This window comes from Sinocyclocheilus anshuiensis, unplaced genomic scaffold, assembly GCF_001515605.1.
Source record: "Sinocyclocheilus anshuiensis isolate Anshui unplaced genomic scaffold, SAMN03320099.WGS_v1.1 scaffold28, whole genome shotgun sequence".
In the NCBI taxonomy this organism is placed as follows: domain Eukaryota; kingdom Metazoa; phylum Chordata; class Actinopteri; order Cypriniformes; family Cyprinidae; genus Sinocyclocheilus; species Sinocyclocheilus anshuiensis.
In genome coordinates this window covers 1,010,163-1,030,992 of record NW_015555724.1, presented here as the reverse complement: position 1 = coordinate 1,030,992, position 20,830 = coordinate 1,010,163, and the positions used below count along the sequence as shown (strand labels likewise).

Below are 20,830 nucleotides of genomic sequence, written 5' to 3'. Positions count from 1 at the left end.
CATGGTTGCATGCCTGCTGTTCGGACTTGAATAACATGTAATGCAAAATCAAAATCTGCAATGTAGGAGGAGGAGACTAGACTAACAGTTGGAGGAGTGAACCCATTAAACACAAGACTTTGTTCAGTGCAAACTCTTGTGATGTACTCAGGCTCTCTGATCTGATGTATATAGTTAAATGTGTTAGGAAAGCGGCCTGTAATTAAACCACCAGAGACCAGGCTGTTAACCACGTAGGGAATGGAGTCTGAATTTAAACATGTAAGGAGTGGGCTTTCTGGATCAGCCGGATTGTGAGCAGGGAGTTTGGCCGCACTGCGTCTCTCTCGATCAGCATGCATCTAGGGACAAAAACACACAACACCTGCTTCCTCAGAAAGTGTCCAAGAAAGTCCCTGCAGGAGAACATTTCTATCCGAACGAGGCATTTTAAAAATATTCACATGCACTTCATTTTATGCTCAACCTGTGTAGAACAGGTGGGAGTTTGCAGTTTGGAAGAGTTTCGATTTATGAGCACTGCATACTAATGAAATGCAACATGTACATTTCTGTTTGAATCAGAATTACACAGAAATACCTGGCATCTGCAGACAGTTTGGTTATAATTAGCAAATCAACTGACATGACAGTTCATCTTTAATGGGAACCCTATGGCCTAGCATGGCAGTTTTTACTAATTTCTACATGAAAATGAATGTTGTATGCATTTTTGTCACAACCAGTTCAAAGAATGCAGAGCATTCTCAGAGATTTTTCTTTTTGAAAGGGCATGGCATTTTGATCTATTATTCTCTTCAGTTAACAAAAGTTATTTTTTGCACTGTCAGCTTGGAAAGACATCTGTGTTTATAACACAGATTAGTTGACAACGACTAGAAGCAAAAAAAAAAAACATTAATAAGTTTCCTTAAAACTCCCAAGTTGAGAAACCCAGGTTTAAAGGAACATTCCCATAACATAAGATTCAAACTCTATCAAATGCAATTTTCGATTTTCCCCACCCACAACAAACAAACAAAAAATGCATGAAGTTTACTTATTAAAAAATATTTCACAGTGAAAGCTAAAACATAATAAATAAAAAGAAATAAAATAAAATATGATTTATTTATTTACTACTGCTGTTTGACATGACATAAATACATTCATATATTTCACCAGACAAAAAATTATTAACTGAACTGAATGATAACCATTTGTTTATTTATTTTTTATTAATTGTAACTTCGTGGAACATATGAACACACCTGTTATGTTAAATAACATTATTATTATTATTATTATCTTAAAGATTTGATCTCTCTTCTCTTTTCAAAATGTTAAGTATCTTCTAGATTCTGCCAGAGGTTTGACATAACATTCTTTCATTGTAAGGACATGGTAATGTGTCTCGAGCTTAAACTGTGAGCCTAACAACTCCTTTAAAGTGCAGCATAAAAGCACAAAAGACAACAAATGAGCTATTTGAAAACCATTTTCCACTTAGAGGGGTATAACACAACGTTTACCTGGCAAATCGTTGGTGTTCTTTGTCTCCGGACTTCATGGCAGCATGAATAAGGAGCTGACTGAAAACATCTCTCTGCAGAAGAACAAATGAAGAGGTTGTTTAGAATGGAAACACTGCTTATCTTATATGTATTGTAGTGAAGCGGTGAAAGACCTGAGCATCACTGCCCCCTATCTCTACAAAGCGGTCTTTGATGGGTTTGAGCAGCTCCACGGCCTGGCTGTAGTTTCCCTGGTCATACTCCAGCAGAGCCTGACACATGGGCAGCCCCACACGCTCAGCTATCTGGAGCTGATGATTCTCTGCTGGGTCTCTGGAGGAGGACAAGTGTTAAAATGGACATTTCTGTCATCATTTATTCATCCTCATGTCATTCCATATACAACAAATATGATTTTTTTTTTTTTTGGAGTTTGCCAGCTTCTGGTCACTGTATGTTAACAGCAGCATGAATGTGAACGGACTTTTTATTCAAAACATCTGGTTTTGTGTTACACAAAGTAAGAAAATTATATGATTTCAGATCAAATGTTCAGAAACTTTATTCCTTGCTTGGACCACAGGTTTTCAAACTGTCCGCAGAAAGGTTAAAATAGTGGCAATAAATAATTAAATAAATAATAATTATTATTATTATATAAAATGTTTATTTTATACAATTTAGAAATGATATACAGATTAAGGAGCCGTGCACACAGAATGTGTTTTTGTGCACAGATTTCATAGTGAATCGCAAAAACGTGACATGCAGGACACTGGAACGAAAAAACTCCCCCAAAAAAACAAAACACAAGGTCTAGAAGCGTTTTTGAAAGTTTAAAAAAGACACTGCAAAAGATTTGACAGTGCGACAGTCAAGCATGTCTGTCTACCGCATGTTTACATGGAAAAATAATGGAAAAGTAGCACAGTGGAATGGAAAAATGCATTCTGTGTGAACGGACCCTTTATAAAAACAGTTCAAAATCAAAATTATTTCATTCTATTGATTTATTAAGCCATAGTTTTGTTTAGTTTGTTGTTTTCTTCAGCTTTATTCGTTTATCCTAACATTACTCTAATGGTGAGTAGAAATAAAATACAGTGTCAACTTAGAAACAAAATATTTTACACATATTTATAGGTTTAGATTTTTCACAGTATAAATTTGTGCAGTACCTGAAAATACAATCTTTTATATTTTTGGTGGTCTGTGGCATCAAACATTTTGAAAAACCCTGGTTTACACAACCAATTCAGCAAAGGTCTTATTTTATTTTATTTGTAAAGTTGTAAAATTGTTACCAAAAGCCTAAATAAATATAAAGAGTGGGTAATGAAATACATTGTGCTCTTTGTGAAAACACTGCCTTCTTTGAACAGATGCTTTGCTGAAAATACAGCTCCCAGAGGATTCCTCTCCATCATGTCATCTTATAAACCACAGCATGCTGACAAGGAATGTATTTTTGTGCTCGGTTATACTTTCGATACACTCTGTGTTTATTCTGTACAATGGCTGCTATGACAAATTGGAATAAATATGCATGCAGCGCATCAGCCTTGAAATCCCTAATCTTCCCCAGAGCAGGGAAATTTCTAAGAAATCACACACAGAGCCTGAAGACATGCTACAATCATCCACAACTCGGCCTCCACAAACTCCCACCTGTGAGCAGAACCTGGCTGTAATGTAATCTCTTGAGTGGGTTACAGTATGTAATGTTTGCAACTCACTTAGCTAGTTCCTGGAGACTCTCCAGCAGGCGCTGAGTGGTGGTGGTCTCCTTGCTACCCAGGGAAACCATGAAGAAGTGAAGGTCATTGAAAAGTAACATGTGGTCCTCTGTATGTGGCTGGGTCACCTGCAGCAGCTCTCGGTAGCGGTCCTTCACACTCACACCTGTAATGAAAAACATTTTATCCACACAAACAGTTGCACCACTTTTGGTGCATTCCAACACGATTATTCCTCTTATCAACCAACCATAATGCAACACATCCAGTTTCACATCCCAGCTCATCAGTGTTTCTGAACCATGCCTACCAGCAGCTAAACCATCCAGACAGCGAGGGACACTTCACTGGCTGCTACCAGCTTGCCTCCAGCTGTGTCAAGGTGCAGTCACGATAGACTTCACACTCCGTCCATTTTCACTCATACACATGAATAGGAAAGATTAGAAAGTTCATGTTTGCGAACCAAAGTTCAAGTGAACTCCGTCCTGTTAATTAGCATAGTATAAAAACATTTGAGCTCTTAAATGTATTCATAGAACACAAACTTAAAAGCTGCATGGTTTGCAGGGTAACTTGCGTGCTTTAAAAGGCTTCAGAGGCTACTTCATTAATAACAAAATAAATAATTGCACTATTTTTTAAATAAGCACAGTATGTTTTTCTACATACTGGTTAATATTTCTAGTTAATGTTTCTGTAAAGCTGCTTTAAAATATGTTTTGTGAAAAGCTTTATAAAAACTGACTATACATTTTTAGCAAAGACCTTAAAACAGATCATGATGTCCTGTACTTCAACTGTGCCCATAAATAGGCTAAATAAAATGGAGCAAGAGCAGTTAGCCATTTTTCAAAACAGATCACCCTAAGATCAAGAGCGGAAAGGTTGAACTTCCCTTTATCTTCTCTGTGGAATGTCACAAATCCTCATGACCCAAAGGATAAAATATCTTCTAGATGACCTCCTGAACTTCAGATTGCACAATAAACGTCTCTTCCTGCTACTGCATGTTCCACAAGAAACATGAAGAGAAACATGTTTTCTCAAGCCTTTCCAAGTAACTTGACCTCAAAAATGTTCTTAATCAGTACTTTGGCATTGTCAAAACTTGAGATGCAAAATTGTTTTTCATGTTTCAGAGAATGTATCACTTTTTTTCTTATAAGGCAAAATTGTTTTAATCTTTTTTCATTGTGTTTTAAGCATAAATCAATATATTTTATAAATTATATAAAGATTAGTATATCTATTTTTTATTTTTTGAATTTATAATGATACCAAATCAAAAATTTCAGGTGTCTGTATCTGTTCAGCAATAGCCCAGTCCTGTTATTTACAGTACAAGCCATGACCACATTTTAAAACCTAGCTATCTGCTGTGTTCACCAGTCTGGTTCTTTACCCAAAATACACTTGTTTTTAGGGTTCAGAAACATGCCTAACAACATTCAAGTGATTTTCACATCACATCAGATTCATGTTATGTTCCCGCGCAGACTTTAGATACAACCTGCACTGATTAAAGAGTCAAATGCAAATGTGTTCAGCATGCGCTTGCTGTTGATGGATTCCTAACAGAAATGGACTCAACAGAAACATTTCTCCGCTCCTGCTCAGAGAAAGTGAGGTGTATTGTTTTCCATCTCTATTTTGAGTTGGGATGATATCTCACCCTCCAGCTCTAGTCTGTAGAGCAGTGAACAAGAGTCTACGATGTCCAGCATGGCTCCAGACTTCACACAGCGCTGAGAAACCTGGAGAAAAGTTTTAAATGTCACATTACCAGCAACTTCAAATGCACATTCATGTCAACTTTCTTTAACATTATTACATTATCTAATGCAGGGGTGCCCAAACTCGGGGACACCGGCCCTCCAGGACCGAGTTTGGGCACCCCTGATCTAATGAGTCTGACAGGTAATGAAATTAATTAATATACACCACAGGACGTATATGGATGGATGCCCCTTTATAATCAACAGGTTTGACAATTTCAGCTACATCCATTGTTAACAGGTGCATAAAATCAAGCCGTGCAATCACTATCATTTTAAATATAATGGGGTGTATTTATTCTGTTCTAGCATAGCTGGCAATAACAGAAGTCCAATCTGGAATGATTTCATAGAAGAACTTGACCCGTTCGCAAAGCCCAGATCTGAAGACTACTGGGAAGAATTTAAAGGGGTCATATGATGTTGCTAAAAAGAACATTATGCGGAGGCCGGCGGGCCTGTACTTCAACAAGTACAGGTGTGTTCTCACAAACTTTTGCCCACGCAGATTCACAATATGAATATACACTACTTTAACTACTGATCTTTATATAACTAAGATTTTAAGTTATGTAATGTTTGTTAATGGCTTATGACAGTTATTACATAATGTTATCTACATTTTTAACGGCTTTCTAAATATAAAGCGCTCTCTTTAAGAGTGCTGTGCCTTCACAGTGCTTTCATGGTGACTGACTAAACACACCTGTTGAGATGAATGTAAAAAATATTCTGGGATTGTCACATCAACCCTCACGTACAAGATTTTGAAAGATAAAGAATTATCAGTTATTAAATGAATAATAACTTCAGTCTTCAAGATTCTAATTTCCATTTACTGATGGTCTGTTGACAGTGTGTCCCTGCAGTAAATGAGTGAATGACTCCTATAAATTCAAGAGTGTAGTTTAAAGATTTTGCCCTGACACCCAGATGTCCTGTCTACATCAGTTCAACTTTCACCAGCCTGAATCCGTCACAATCCATACGGAACCACATGACATGATTTACACTTCTCCCCTGGTATGACTAATTACATTATCTGTGTGCCTGCAAGATTTACCCTACTCTTGAAACAAAAAAGTGTTGTGGTGGTACCATGGGTGGTATGAGATGGCACTACCTTTGATATACACTGAATGCTGTAACAGATTCATGTACCTTGGTACTGACATGGTACTCCAAAGCACTTTAAAGAATACCATGCTACTACCATGATACATAGAAAAAAAAAACATGGTATTAAATTGGAAACCACTGTAGTATTATGCCTCTTCTTTGTTAGTAAGTATAATGTTAGTAGCATGTGCACAGTAGTGCACTGACCTGCTCATCAAAAATCTTCAAAGCGTCATCATAATTCCCCTGTGGAAGAAAAATAGTAATAAATCACATAAAGAAATTTAAAAAAGACCCACTGTGTATATATATATATATATATATATATATGCATGTGTGTGTATTATAAACCATTTTTGAGATGTTTATAATGCCTGAGGTTTATGAAGTGAATGAATATAAATAAACAAACAAATGGATAAAAGTACACATGGATAAAAGTACTTTTTTGTAGTTGATATAATCTTGTTGTCTTTTAAATTTTACGTTTTCAATGTGATATAGAGCCCAGTGCCAGTAATTATGACATGCCAACATGTCACACACCTTTAGAGGAGAAATAAGACATCATATGACCTGGAATTTTTACAATACACTATTTGCTACACAGTGTGCTTCTAAACAGTGTGCTTCTACATGTTAATCTTTATATGTTCTTTGCAGTATTTCTGAGACTGACCATCCAGTCTTTCTCTGTAGAGGCCATGAACTTCAGTCCCTTGTCCATCTCTGCCTTCATCTCATGGACATGAGCCACAGAGTGGACACTCCAACCATCCTCAGGGGTCAGAGCCAGGGCCTGCAGGCATAATGCATTACAATAATGGTGCATTCAGTTAATAAGGAATTATAAAGATATTTTATATAGCAGAAAATACTTTAATAACTACTTTAAAATATAATTGTATTCACTTATTTGCTGGTTTAACATTTTAAGTAAAAAAAAATATATATATATAAATTATAAGAAATTAAATAATTCAAATTTTCTGTGTGGGGAACTATAAAAAATTAATTGTCCAGTACACTGGACTTTATTGGACTTGTGCACGTGAAATCTGTTATTATTCTGTTTATTTTCACTTTTGCAAGACAAGCACAGCACATTTACTGTGTCTACTGCATTAAAAAATATTAATACAATTATAATCAATAATGCATGTTTCATAGCCTAATTAGTCATTTATTTACATTATAGTGCCATAACATAAGAAAGTAGTGAGCAATAGTAATGAACAACATATATGCAGTTAAACAAAACTACCTCTTTTGCCATTTTTTCAGCTTCATCATACAAACGAGTCTCAAGAAGCCCAAAGGAATACATCCCTTTAAGATAACTGGAAAAAAACAGAAAACATCCAATGAAAACATCATACTGTATATACTATAGTAGCAGAAAATACTTTAATAACTACTTTAAAATATAATTGTATTCACTTATTTGCTGGTATAACATTTTAAGTAAAAAAAAATATATATATATAAATTATAAGAAATTAAATAATTCAAATTTTCTGTGTGGGGAACTATAAAAAATTAATTGTCCAGTACACTGGACTTTATTGGACTTGTGCACGTGAAATCTGTTATTATTCTGTTTATTTTCACTTTTGCAAGACAAGCACAGCACATTTACTGTGTCTACTGCATTAAAAAATATTAATACAATTATAATCAATAATGCATGTTTCATAGCCTAATTAGTCATTTATTTACATTATAGTGCCATAACATAAGAAAGTAGTGAGCAATAGTAATGAACAACATATATGCAGTTAAACAAAACTACCTCTTTTGCCATTTTTTCAGCTTCATCATACAAACGAGTCTCAAGAAGCCCAAAGGAATACATCCCTTTGAGATAACTGGAAAAAATATCCAATAAAAACAACATTTTATCTAGAAAAAAAATAGTTAAACATTTCATTTTTAATTTTACATTTATCATCTTAGGCATGAAGAAATTAACCTAGTAAAATGAAAAATAAACAAAATAATTATTAAAACAATATTATAATTTTTTTTTAATAATTATCAAATTATTTTAAATAAAAATAAATATGTAAGTAAAAATTAGAAATAATATGTGTGTATATATGTATGTAATATACATATATGTAATATATATATATTTTTTTTTTACAAGTATTGCACAATTCATCACATGGTAGAATACATCTAAAGCCAGCATCTAGATTGGTTGAGCACGGGCCGGGAACCTGCCTGTAAAACGGCATATGTGGTTTCCAGTGGGGCAGAACCCTGGCCACAGAGTCTCTCATCTGAGTCTGTTCACCCAGGTAGAAGAATCCATCATGGGCAAACTTCAGTGCCAGCATGTCTGTGGGGTGATCCGCCAGAATACCCTCCCAAACCTCACAGGCCTTATGCAGGGCTCTGAAACACATTCAGTCTACTTCATTCATAATTCATTTGACATTTACACAACAGTGTTGTTTATATACTAAATACGAATAGTATTTATTCATATTTTAATTAGCTTTTATTCTTACATTTTTATTCATTTTAGTTTTAATAACTGTTTTTTTAAATATTACTAAATATTTCTATTTACCTTTGTAATTTTAGTAATTCAGCTTAAACTTACTTACCCAAAAATGAAAATTCTGTCATTAATTACTCACCCTCATGTCGTTCCAAACCCGTAAGACCTCCGTTCATCTTCGGAACACAAATTAAGATATTTTTGATGCATTCTGACAGCTCTCTGACCCTCCCATAGACAGCAAGGGTACTACCACAATCAACGTCCAGAAACGTAACAAGGAGATCGGTAAAATAATCCATGTGACATCAGGGGTTCAACTGTAATATTACGAAGCTACGAGAATACTTCCTGTGCACAAAAGAAAAAAAATAACGACTTTATTCAACAATTTGTGCTTTGATTTGAACGAAAACAACGAAGTTGTTGAAGTTGTTTTCGTTCAAATCAAAGCACAAACAACGTAGACAACATATCCGTGTGGTGCGGCTGACACAGAATAGCATACGCTCTTTGCGTTCAGTGGATACTCTACAAAATGGCGCTAGGGTGACGCGGAGGAGACAAATTGTTGAATAAAGACGTTTTTTTTTCTCTCTTTTGCGCACAAAAAGTATTCTCGTATCTTCGTAATATTAAGGTTGAGCCCCTGATGTCACATGGACTATTTTACCGATCTCGTTACGTTTCTGGACCTTGATCGTGGTAGTACCCTTGCTGTCTATGGGAGGGTCAGAGAGCTGTCAGAATGCATCAAAAATATCTTAATTTGTGTTCCGAAGATGAACGAAGGTCTTACGGGTTTGGAACAACATGAGGGTGAGTAATTAATGACAGAATTTTCATTTTTGGGTGACCTATCCCTTTAATATTTATATTTTATTTCAGTTACTGAATATGATTTTAACAGGTTTTTTTTTACAGAAATGTATTTTTTTACCAGCTAAAATGTATAAAATATATTGGTCACCTCCAAAACCTCTTTTAAAAGTGATCTTTTGACATAATACTATTATGTCAAATTAATTAGTGCTGAGAACAGAAATTATGGGAAAACGTCTGTAAGAAAGGCTTCTTTATTCAAGAACTTTAGTCAGACCTAAACTTTCACATGGCAGTCACACTCTTTATTGCCCAAGGATACAGTAAAGTGAACATGAATCTTAAAAGAACCAATTCATAACTGCTTGTGGGCCACAGGCAACTTGGCTTAAAAAGAGTCAGAAAAAACATCATTACATTGGCTGCAAAATCTCCATGCCATCCACCTCCTGTGTCGGCGGATGTGAAATGTTCGTTATGTCACCTGTTGAGTGTTCTTGTACACTTGGTCTGCTTTGTGTAAACTCACCCTTTAGAGAAGAGCTCCACGGCTTTCACATGGCTCCTCTCTCTGGACGTGAGCTCCTGAGAGTTCGCCAACTCCACGGTCCTCCTCACCGCGCTGGCCAATCTCTCATCCCGCGGGACTGAACTTCCTGTTCCCACCAACTCCAGCCCAGTAGAGATCACATGACCCATCACTGCAGCACAGATAAGAGATTAAAGAGGAAAGCCTAACTTCCTAATTTAGGAAAGCCATGAATGGCTTGTATCACCGTGAAGGAGCTTATCTTGCGATAATGACCAGCTGAATGTACATTATCACACTTATTACAAGGCTACTTACCAAATAAATAAATGGACATTATTGATTTTAAGATAAAATTACTTAAAAATATTATGTGGGAAATCACTGTGGAGTATTGGAAATCGGAAGTTGGTTTTTGTGCTACATAATGCAAAAGAATTTTTGCACGTTCCCTACTTCCAAAGGTCAAGATTTACTACAGTTTCCCTCTTATATGTATTTTCTTGCTGTGTATTTTTTAAGCCTGAAAAGATCTGCTTGGATTTTAAAAGATTTGAATAGCGAATGTCCCTTTCCTGAAGCAAACATTAGTACTTGCAAAGATACAAATGAACAGTGGCAAGTGGTAAGTTTCAGGTAAAAAAAATAAAAAATACAGGCCAACATTGAAATGCTTGATGGATACATATGTAAAAATAATAATAATAATAAACACCACAATTACCTATGCAAACAGACGTTAAAAAAGGCTTCAGAATTCATATGCAAATATCACAATCTTAATGGGTTAAATTTTGAAAGCTGACCAACATTGCAAAATTTTCCAAATTTAAATTTCTTGTTTACAAAAAGCACACCAAGGTTGAATACATTTGAATAAAGCCTGCACATTAAGAAGTTGAAGTTAAACTGCAAAAAGAGGTGGAAAAAAACTTTCAAGCACTGTAGAGTCATTTGTAACAACTGCATTGTTTTATTGCCTCTGTCTGCATACATCCAATACCCAATATGCAAATTAGCGACATGAAGCATTTTCAAGAACCAACATATTTTTAAAAATTAGGATTCATTTACTTTACATATAATACATTTTTTCACACGTTAATAAATACCATAAAATCTGTCAAACATTTTAGTCTAAATAACTCTTTGACCAAGTGTACGTTTTCATTCACAGTTATCTGTACTTACAGTAAAAGAAAAAAAATCTGTGCCCATCTATACAGCATAACGGTGACTAAAATGAAATGTACACTTAGGAAAAAGGCATGTTCACTTGCAATTTCGATGTTGCGAGCATGACTACGTGCTCCCGCTGTTAATCAGCACCGGTGTCTGTCGACAGTGCTGGAACGTTTTCAAGTGGTATAAAACTTTACAAAGACAATTATAAATAACACACTCTGCAAACATAAGAAAACTCTGTGGATGTGAAAAGCTGTTGCATGAGAAGTTAAAAAAGGCATGTTGCTCTAAACCTGGAGAAAGTGAAATATGACACCAAACCATGGTGGCAGATAATTAAATGTGAAAATGGGCACCAATTCTTCATCTGATTTGATACTAAATAAAGTCAGAAAAGCAGTGGGTGCCTTAACTGTTCATGAAACCACTGACCAACCAACAAATGCATAACGCATTTGATTGTATATCAATGCATATTGTGTGTATATAGATAATCTTATGAACTTTCTGCATTGAGGAAGTTTACATACTAATATATACTCCACTGCTTTATGTAAACTATAATACAAGTATCAGATATTCATGGATTATAAATGATTGTAAACTGATTTTAGGATATATGTGCAGTAACGCCACTCGAGACAAATGGAAACCAACATCAATGAAGTATGTAACATCGAGATCGTTGCGCTCCCTGCATACACCAATATCTCTAATATCAGGTGGCTACTGACAGATTTGAAAATTGTGCAATTGTCAATGCTACAAACACAACGTGTCGGTCGCTGAGGATGTCTGCTGTGACAATTACAGAAGTCTGTCACATGCTTATCTGTGAACCACACCTATAAAGACTTCATTCATCTGTTGCTTGGAGGTATGATGCTTATACGTTTATCCAAACACATTTTGTCCATGAAAACGTAACAGCTGATTGACCAGACATTCTCTGAAAAACAAGACGGGCTTTTAGTAAGATCATTAGTCTCAGACTTCCTCAACATCAGCAGGATTGATGTCCCTTTTCAAGACAAAAAAAAATAATAAAAAATCATTCTTAATGAGAGAACGTCTTTCACAGAACCAATGCCTTGGCTGCCGGGGGACAAAACGCCCCGAGTCGTACTCGTAAACATCATCATCGTGCTCATGAGTGGATTTGTAAACGTTCTTGACATGCCCAATAAAACGAGGGGAGAGACAGACCGGTTCTTTCTGCAATTTTTTACACTCCCTGCGGTGAAACTGGGAATCGCTGGCGGTCAGAACCGTTTCGCCATTGTTATGCTAAGCCCAGTTGAGGTTGAAACCCTTAGAGAGCATCACCGACTCCAGGTCTTTATCCTCTTCTTTCTCCCTGAGTCTCTGCTCCTCCAGCAGGGCCACCAGAGAATCTCTTTGCTCGACCACCTCTAACATTTCATTCAGAATCTGTTTCTCCTCTGCAAGTTCCTCCTCGGTCTTCAGATGGTCTGCAGAGAGTGAAAAATTGATTTAAAGAAAATGTGTATGACTTTTTTTGGTGTTACAATATGATCAGGCCTATACTGGAGTACAAAGTACCATCCACTGCCATGCGTTCTCGCAGTTCCTGCTGCAGTCGACTCTGTCTGTCCTCCAACTCCAGCTCACGAGCACTGCAGAGAAAAAGGAAGAAGTAGAACTGAATGGAAGAAGAGAACAAACGTCTGTTAAACTATAGAGTTTGTGTGAGGACGTTTGAAAAATGTTTGATGTTCAAAGATATTGGATTCCTTGATGCGACACATGGATAATTAAGGAACCATCTGCCATTAAAGCACCATAATGTTTGGTTTATGCTTGACAGTCCAGACAAACACGAGGGTATGGATGAGCAGATGCACTTTTAAGCCATGTACTTTGAGAAGAACTAAAGCAAACGTTAAAAGCACTGTTGGATCGTCTTTTATTTGGTTGATCAGTTGTTTGTTATTAAACTTCTTGCACTGTTATTAAAATGATGTCTAATAAATAAATTAATATTCAGGTTGCTAAATGGCCAATTTTAAAATGCTATACTATTTTAAAATAATATATTAAAACTAAAAATCAAACAATTCAAATAATTTAAGTGAATTTAGGCTTCACTACCTTAATGCACATTATGAAAATTGATATTCATTTTGAGATTTGCTAAAGATTACATTTTAAAGTCGTATTAAATTATAAGTGTATTAAATATTAACTCTAAGTGAGCACTTCTACATTCGGGAAAATCTAAATGTAAAAATAGGGGAAACAATCACACAATTACATATCCAATACTGACCGACTGAACTTAAGTGTTGATGACAAATGTGATACAGCCAATAACTGCATAACTGTTAATATCTCCCTATGGAGATCCCACAAACATGGTTTTTCTTTTCTTAATGAAAACCCCTTTGTAATTTGGGTTTTGTTGATTAAACTTTCCCTTTTGCCTGAATGTATGGGCCATTTGGTGCTCATCTTTGCAAACAGAGATGCACAGTTGATTACATCTGTGGCACAGTCACTATGTAATTGCATCTCGTATCCACTCAATGTAAATAGAACAAAACAGAATCAAATAAATGCATCTGGTATAATATTTCAGCACCATCTTGTTGCCTACAGCGAATTTGCCTTTTAGAGACCATCAGTTCTTGTTTCGAAAGACTAAGCATTTGTTCCTTTTGTACAATGAATAAAAACATCCAGACTCCAGACAATACACTGGAGTTTGTTAATATTACATTTTGAAAAAAAACAAAGAAATAAATTAATAAAACTTAAAAGAATAAAAATAAATAAACTACAAAAATTATTAAGATTCACATACATTAATATGCAAATTCTTAATTTATAACTTAAAGGTTTTGGCTTATTTTATACAGTTTTTAAAAAAAAATCTTAAAATTTCATAAAATTATCACAAATGTAAAAGTCAAAACACCCTAACCGTAAAAACTTGACAGAAACTTCAAGCTGGATCAGCAAATATTTTTTCCCACTTTTGGCTGTTGTTTTGGAGAACAGTGTAATGGAAAACAGATTTTTTTTTTACGGAGAAACATTAACATACAAGAATATGAGTTTCTTTGTAATAAATAAATAAATAAAGCTTTTTTGAAAAGTTTGAAAAAACTTCTTAATGTGGATAGACTAGAAAATTAAGTTCAAATTAAAAAGCATTAAGAAAAAAATTAAGAGCATTGTGAAATGGGAAATGAGCAATGAATCTTAAATTGGGTGTCTACTCACAATATCATCAGCTCCGATTCATAGCGCACCAAGGCATTCTTCTCCTGCACCAGTTTAAACCATTCCTGCATCAGCTTTGGATCGTCCTTTTTACCCATTCCTGCAAGAAGCAAATTGTAGAAGCATGAGGAAACCGGCAGTTAACCACTCGCTGACACACAGACCTGACACCGACACCCCACACAGCAAATGCGATGACAGCCAAGCTAGGATGTCTTTGTCAGGGCAAGAGTAGGGTGGGAATGTGGAAGACCGTGATGAGGTCGAGCCTGCCGGGTTCACAGAGGATGGCGTGGAGGTACGACTTCTGATTGGACAGCATATCATGATCAATGCTGATCAGACTGGACTTCTGAGGCATTTGGTCTTTTTCAAGGCAGTGGATATTGCTTCAAACTTTGAAACCTTCTTTTGCAGGACTACGTCTATTAATTATGAAAGCTACCCAATAATCCAAGGCAATGTCACAGGTATATGTCAAAAAGTGTGAACATCTAAATTCATCTAAACTTGTAGGGCTGCACGATAAATATCGCACGATATTTAATGCGCATCTCGTGCTCCACGTGACAGCACGCACGTGTAGAGATTTACCGCTGATTACAGAACCGGCTTTACTGACGAGATGCGCATTAAATATCGTGCAATATTTATCGTGCAGCCCTATAAACTTGGTTTTACCTTTGTGGGTCCATAGCTTGCTCCAAGGAGTTTTCCTCCAAAAATTATGCAAGTTACTCAACTGTATACCATTTTAGCATAATGGCATGGCAATAATTATGACATATCATAAAGAAATGTTCCAGTTTCTTTACAAGTTCAGCTCTACTGACAGTACTGGTGGCAAAGTGTTGATTACCATAAGAAATAATTTTGACTCTTCTCTTATAAAACATTATTAATATTTCTTACAAATAATATATAAATATAAATAACACGTGACAGTTCAAACGTTTAATTTTTTTTATTAAAAGAAACACTTTTATTCACCCAGTATATTTTAAATTGCTCAAAAGTGACCATAAAGAAATAATGTTATAAATAATTTTTATTTCAAATAAATGCTGTTCATTTTTGAATTGATTAAAAAATGAATTTTGCTTTTAAAAAAATAGAATGAATAAAATATATATGATTATTATAAATACAAATCTACATTTTGAATATACAAATAATTATTTTAAAAAATGATATAAAATATATATAATAATAATATTATATAAAAAAATTATATATTATAATTACACAAATAATTGCAACAATACTTATTAAATTAGCAAAAGGTTGGATTTGTTTTCTAGATAAAAAGGTCATGTATCATAATATTGGATACATTCTACACAGAAATAATTAGTATCACACTGGCTTTTAATGGCTTTAAAATGACTTTGAACTTTAATGCTAATTTTATTGTCCCATTTACTTCTACTGTAAGTGCCTTAACACAACCACAATTTTTGCTTGTTATAAAAACAAAAAGGACAAGTCAAAATCATTTTCTGTTGTAATCAACATTATGCAGCAAAAGCTTGCAGGTATAACTTGCATTGAACCTGGAACATTCCTTTAAAAAGGGCTTTGGGTTAAGCTCGTGACTCAATATTCTTTACCTGCAGTGCAGTTAGACGTACCTCTAACGTATTGCATGAGGTAAAAAGCCTCATGGCATGTGCTGAAGTCCATGATCAGTGCAGAATACTGTCAACCGGCTGTATATGGGAACAACTGTACATGTCAGCCCATGCTAGTACAGTCCCAGACATCTATGAAAATCCCATCTCCCATCCTTACACGCACATACATAAACACACGAGTGAAGCCAAGCACTGAGATGAGCCATCGCACGGCAAACCTGGATGCAGCATGACGTACTTAGCTGACGGAGAGGCGGCTCTTGCAACACAAAAGGGAAAAAGACAGTACACACATAAATCGAATGGCTGTGCTCGCGGTTGCTGGCCTTGACTGTTTTAAACACACAGAGGCAAAGTAGAGGTCCTCAGAGATAAAAACAGTGAGAGACAGGGACAACGGAGGACAGGGAGGCTAAACTTATCCAGTGGGACGCACTGTGAGTGGCCTCCCCCACACTCAGCCCCATGCTTTTCCCAAGAGGAACAGAGAAAGAAGAACAACAGTTAGAACAGTCGTAGAACAGCCACGCTAACGTCGTGCCAAAAGGGCACTGTTATATACAGGCATAGTTACACGCACCAGATTACAAACTGACAAAAACACAATGTTGCCAAACTTTTGCATTTTGTGCTACAGCATGTAAAGTCAACATGAAATGTCAAATGCTGCCATTTTACTTATATATTGTTATATTTCAACCAGAAATTTACTGAGAGTACTGAATATCGAATTCATATAGTACATAATATCAAATATATTTTACTATAAATATTACGTATAAAACAAATTGGTAACCTAATATAGTAAACTAAATTATACTATATATATATATATGGATAACATACACATTAACACCAGGAGTCAGAGGGAAAAAATAAATAAAAAAAAAATAAAATAAAATAAAAAATTATAAAATAAAATAAAATGTCAGAGTCAATATTGATTTCGTGTTGACTTTAAATTTGAAATGTAATGGTAAGACAAAGACATAAAAATGACTACTAAGTTTGGAGACCTCACTTTCCTATAGTGTTCCCCTTACACATGCTATCCTTTAAAACAAATCATCAGTATTATGGAAACATATGGACACACAGTGAATATATATTCTATGGATTACCACGATACAGCTCTGTAAAGGAGCTGTGAGGTTGGGACACGTAAAACACTGACAGTTTTAGAACTTGGTAAGAGCAGATGACAATCATGCTGTTATTTAAATTCACACTTACAGTCAGCAGAGCAGTTTCCCCCAAAATAGACACTAATGATCGGTGTCATCATATTAGGTCTGCTCTAATGTACTAATTAAAACCGCATTTATGCTAATCCTCTTTAGAAAGTCTAAAGTGTATATAAAATAAAAGTAGAACCTTGATCAATTAGGGAACCTAAATATGGGCCTAACTTAAGCTGCTACTGCTGAGGGCTGGGCGATATACCAAACATTTACCACATATTCGATTTTTTGTTGATGATATAGAATTTTAATAACATCTAATCTCTTTAACAAAAATTCTCCCGAATTAATTCTTTCAAATTTCCTGATTCAATTCATCAGTCAATTTGGGGCAGATGTTCATGAAAATCCTTGCATGGCACACTACATGTTTTAAAATGTAATACACAGCATTCCTGTTTATTACAATGAATTATTTTGGTGCATATAAATAAAATGAAAATGTTACTTCTTGCTTAAAACATTTTGAATCTACTTGGCAGCTACATAAATAGATCAAATAAAATCTGTTATCTACATCTATTACAGCTAGCTACATCTGACTGATTGTTGAAGCATTTCAGATTTGTGCTGCTACATTTTATTGGAACACTTTTAGTTTCCAAACTATCATTAACACTGAAAGTAAATATAATGCCAGGACCATTTGCAAACAAGCGATTTGGCAAAAATTGTGTTAAGAAATTATGGATTTTTTTTTCTTTAGATATGAATGATTTTAATTATAAATGCCACTAAATAAAAATTACTTTGTGATACCAAATAAAATAAAATACTGAAAAATAAATTATTATATAAAATATTAATAAAATATATTTAAATATCAAAATACACCTCAAAAGTTTAATTAAATTAAAATATCATTCTCATAACATATTTCACAACAAAAGCATTAATTGAGACATGGAATCGAATATTGGCAAATAATATCGTCCAGCCAGCCAGTTATTCGCCTGCTACAAATTTGTATTTGTACATCAGAAGCACTGACGCAATCTGCTGGGGGAAATCCACTAAGCCTGGACACACATGGGCAGGGGAGAGGACTTTGTGGTTGAAGGGCAAAAGCAGTACTCCACAGGTCCAGTGGGTTGTCAAAGTAACGCCGCTGGCCATGTTTTTATGGTAACACAACTGGCCAGCGGAAAACATGACGGGGTTTACGTTACCTTCAGGGGCACAGCAGGGGCAGAGGTACAGGGCTCTTCGGCGAGCGGTCCCGACATAGGGCTCAACTTCCACAACACAGGAAAGGAATGTGAGAGAGAGAGAGAGAGAGAGATAGCAGAGAGAGAGAGAGTAAGCAGAGTGGTGGAGGTGACCAGAAGGGTGAAATCAAGAAAGAAGGAGAGAAAGAAAGAGATGTGGAAGAGAAATAAAAGTGAGGAGCTAAATCAAAAAGAGAAAGAACTCTCGGGAGAAACTGAAAGCAGCAGTGTGATGTCACATATTGGGAGGAAATGACACGGGACAGAGCGCAAACATGAATTGAAATGAACTACTCTTTGAACTTTTCCTTCTGTGCACTACTGAGGGCAAATAAGTGGCAACTCAAGAGCAAACCTAATGTCTGCACAGGCTACATCAAAGAAGTACAGTATGCAATTGTAGCTCTCCTGAAAGTGGGGTCTAGAAAAAATTGATTTTAAAAGCTAAAGTTGAATTATTATATCATCTTTGGGGATATTCCTGGGTGCAAAATATATTTCTCAATCCTCTCACTACGTCTGATGTGGAAATCAGCAATCTATACGGCGGGTGTCAATCCAGCCACATGAGGAAAAAGAGCTCTAGACAAAAACGCATCAAATGAACGTTAGAAGAATGATTGGCACCAGAGTAAAGGATTTCGCCAATGATGCATGGGAGCAAATTAAAACCCAGATCCTTGTACAATTCGTTATGCTCTGCAAAGCTAGGATGACGGAATGGTCTTTAAAATGCTGAAACAATTGGATGTCGAGTAATTCACAACAAGGGGCTATTCACAGAGGAGTTTGTCAACGCAACCCTCGAAAGCCCAACTTTGACATTGTTTGCATTCAGAAGTGGCTGAAACTAATCAGCACTAATATAACAGTCTTATGTGAAGGTTGAGGACGTTTAGTTTCCTATTCTATGTAAGTGACCACTATTCTGACCCTATCGACACGTAAAAAGCAAATAGACATTAAAGGGGTATTTAACTGAAAGGATTTGTTTCAATCTAACATGCATTGAGTACTCATCTTAAACCGCATCATCTCATTTCGCTGGCTCATCCTCTGCAGTTATGGGAAGAATTGGTAACTAATTATCCATGAAAAGTAACATTCTTATGCAGACATGCATGGAAACGACCCACAGGAAACAGGCCATAAACAAATGCACACTGATGCAAAGTTACACAGAAATCAACAAAAGTTTTCTGAATTTTTTTTAATGGCTACAAAAATGCCTAAGCCATAGGCCTCAGAATGCTGACAATAATTATACAGCGTTTTTGAGCTAGGATTACAAGAAATCCACCAACTGTTAGCAGGTCCACCACCAACTAGGTTGTGATGGAAAAAAAAACTCTTACAGGAAAATCAGTCCAAGCAAACAGCACACATATTAGCCACTTAATCTCTGTGCACCTGTTACAAAAATGAAAGAAAATGTAGCCACAAGAAGCAATTATGGGGTTGCAGCATTAAAACGCCAAACAGAAGTCTTACAAACTTTAGTGAATTTAGCTTGCTTTTGGATTTCAAATGCTTTTCCCATCAACACCTTCAGACAATTTACCCGAACATTTATAAAATGTGAATATGTTGTACTTACCTGGGTTTTCTAATTAAACAATTGTTGATATATACTCTTAGCATGTGTAAAGACCCATAAACTACCACCTAAAATAACCCTTGTTACCTTGCAAGAACTTTTTGGCATGCTACTTTAAGAAACATCTGGTTGCATTGAAAAAGATTCAGAAGATGGTTTAAACAATGCCCCAATGTCCTTTAAAAACTATGGGTAATTTATACACCATCACAAACAGCGCTCCACGCTATATCTCTGTCTGCGTGGGTGATCTCGGCATGGCTTGCCTGTAACTTCACAGTGTGATCAACGAAACGCCACAAGACAATACACTCATTCAAACAAGCACTCAACAGATCCACAGCATGAGATATAAGTTTAGGGAACACAGTGAAGACGAGCTACACATGATTAGATCAATCGCAATCAGGAATGATGCACTGAACACTGGGATCTCTCGGGGTCCGGGGCCCCTATGCAACTGAGCAGGTATGGGAGGAAAATATGAAAGCTAAAGTGCTGGCGGGTAAAGCAGACAGCCATAGACATCTAACAAAAGGCTAGAGGGGAGGGGCTTAATCAGGATTGCAAGCTAGCTACATTTATTTGATTAAGCATTTTGGATTTCAGATGCTGCTAAATATTAATGGCACATTTTTAGTTTGCAAACTAAGATTAAAACTGAAATTTTTAAAAATTTTAAAAAAAAAAAAAAAAAAAAAAAAAAAAAAAAAAATAATAATAATAAAAGAAT

At 35.6% G+C, this 20,830-nt stretch overlaps 2 protein-coding genes across 3 annotated transcripts in view; both read right to left on the bottom strand.

The window, feature by feature from the left end:
- Positions 1–56: 56 nt before the first annotated feature.
- LOC107672586 (tetratricopeptide repeat protein 38) lies at positions 57–10,156 on the bottom strand. Its single transcript, XM_016465839.1, has 11 exons — positions 9,987–10,156; positions 8,353–8,526; positions 7,391–7,466; positions 6,806–6,925; positions 6,613–6,672; positions 6,334–6,372; positions 4,905–4,986; positions 3,230–3,395; positions 1,667–1,826; positions 1,512–1,585; positions 57–341 (listed from the first exon to the last, which is right to left on the bottom strand). The coding sequence occupies exons 1-11, from the start codon at positions 10,154–10,156 to the stop codon at positions 254–256; spliced, it is 1,209 nt and encodes a 402-aa protein (XP_016321325.1). The 3' UTR covers positions 57–253.
- Positions 10,157–10,875: 719 nt separating this feature from the next.
- The window catches only part of LOC107672585 (protein-methionine sulfoxide oxidase mical3a-like), a 94,361-nt gene continuing 84,406 nt past the window's right edge, over positions 10,876–20,830 (bottom strand). The window contains exons 40-43 of one of the 2 annotated variants that reach the window (XM_016465836.1): positions 18,462–18,527; positions 14,418–14,517; positions 12,735–12,808; positions 10,876–12,643 (exon numbers count right to left, since the gene is read on the bottom strand). In XM_016465836.1, the coding sequence (XP_016321322.1) occupies positions 12,459–12,643; positions 12,735–12,808; positions 14,418–14,517; positions 18,462–18,527 (425 nt within the window). In that variant the 3' untranslated portion in view covers positions 10,876–12,458. The remainder of the gene's footprint in view (positions 12,644–12,734; positions 12,809–14,417; positions 14,518–18,461; positions 18,528–20,830) is intronic. The other variant, XM_016465837.1, reaches the window with a different exon arrangement.

What these genes read in the sequence shown, in the direction of transcription:
- LOC107672586 (XM_016465839.1), bottom strand. Translation starts at nt 10,156, where the DNA reads ATGGGTCATGTGATCTCTACTGGGCTGGAGTTGGTGGGAACAGGAAGT. An exon ending in CTCTATATCACATTGAAAAC is followed by an intron (nt 6,373 to 6,612) that starts GTAAAATTTAAA and finishes TTTCTTCCACAG; the next exon opens with GGGAATTATGATGACGCTTT. An exon ending in TGAAGATTTTTGATGAGCAG is followed by an intron (nt 4,987 to 6,333) that starts GTCAGTGCACTA and finishes ACTTTTCTCCAG; the next exon opens with GTTTCTCAGCGCTGTGTGAA.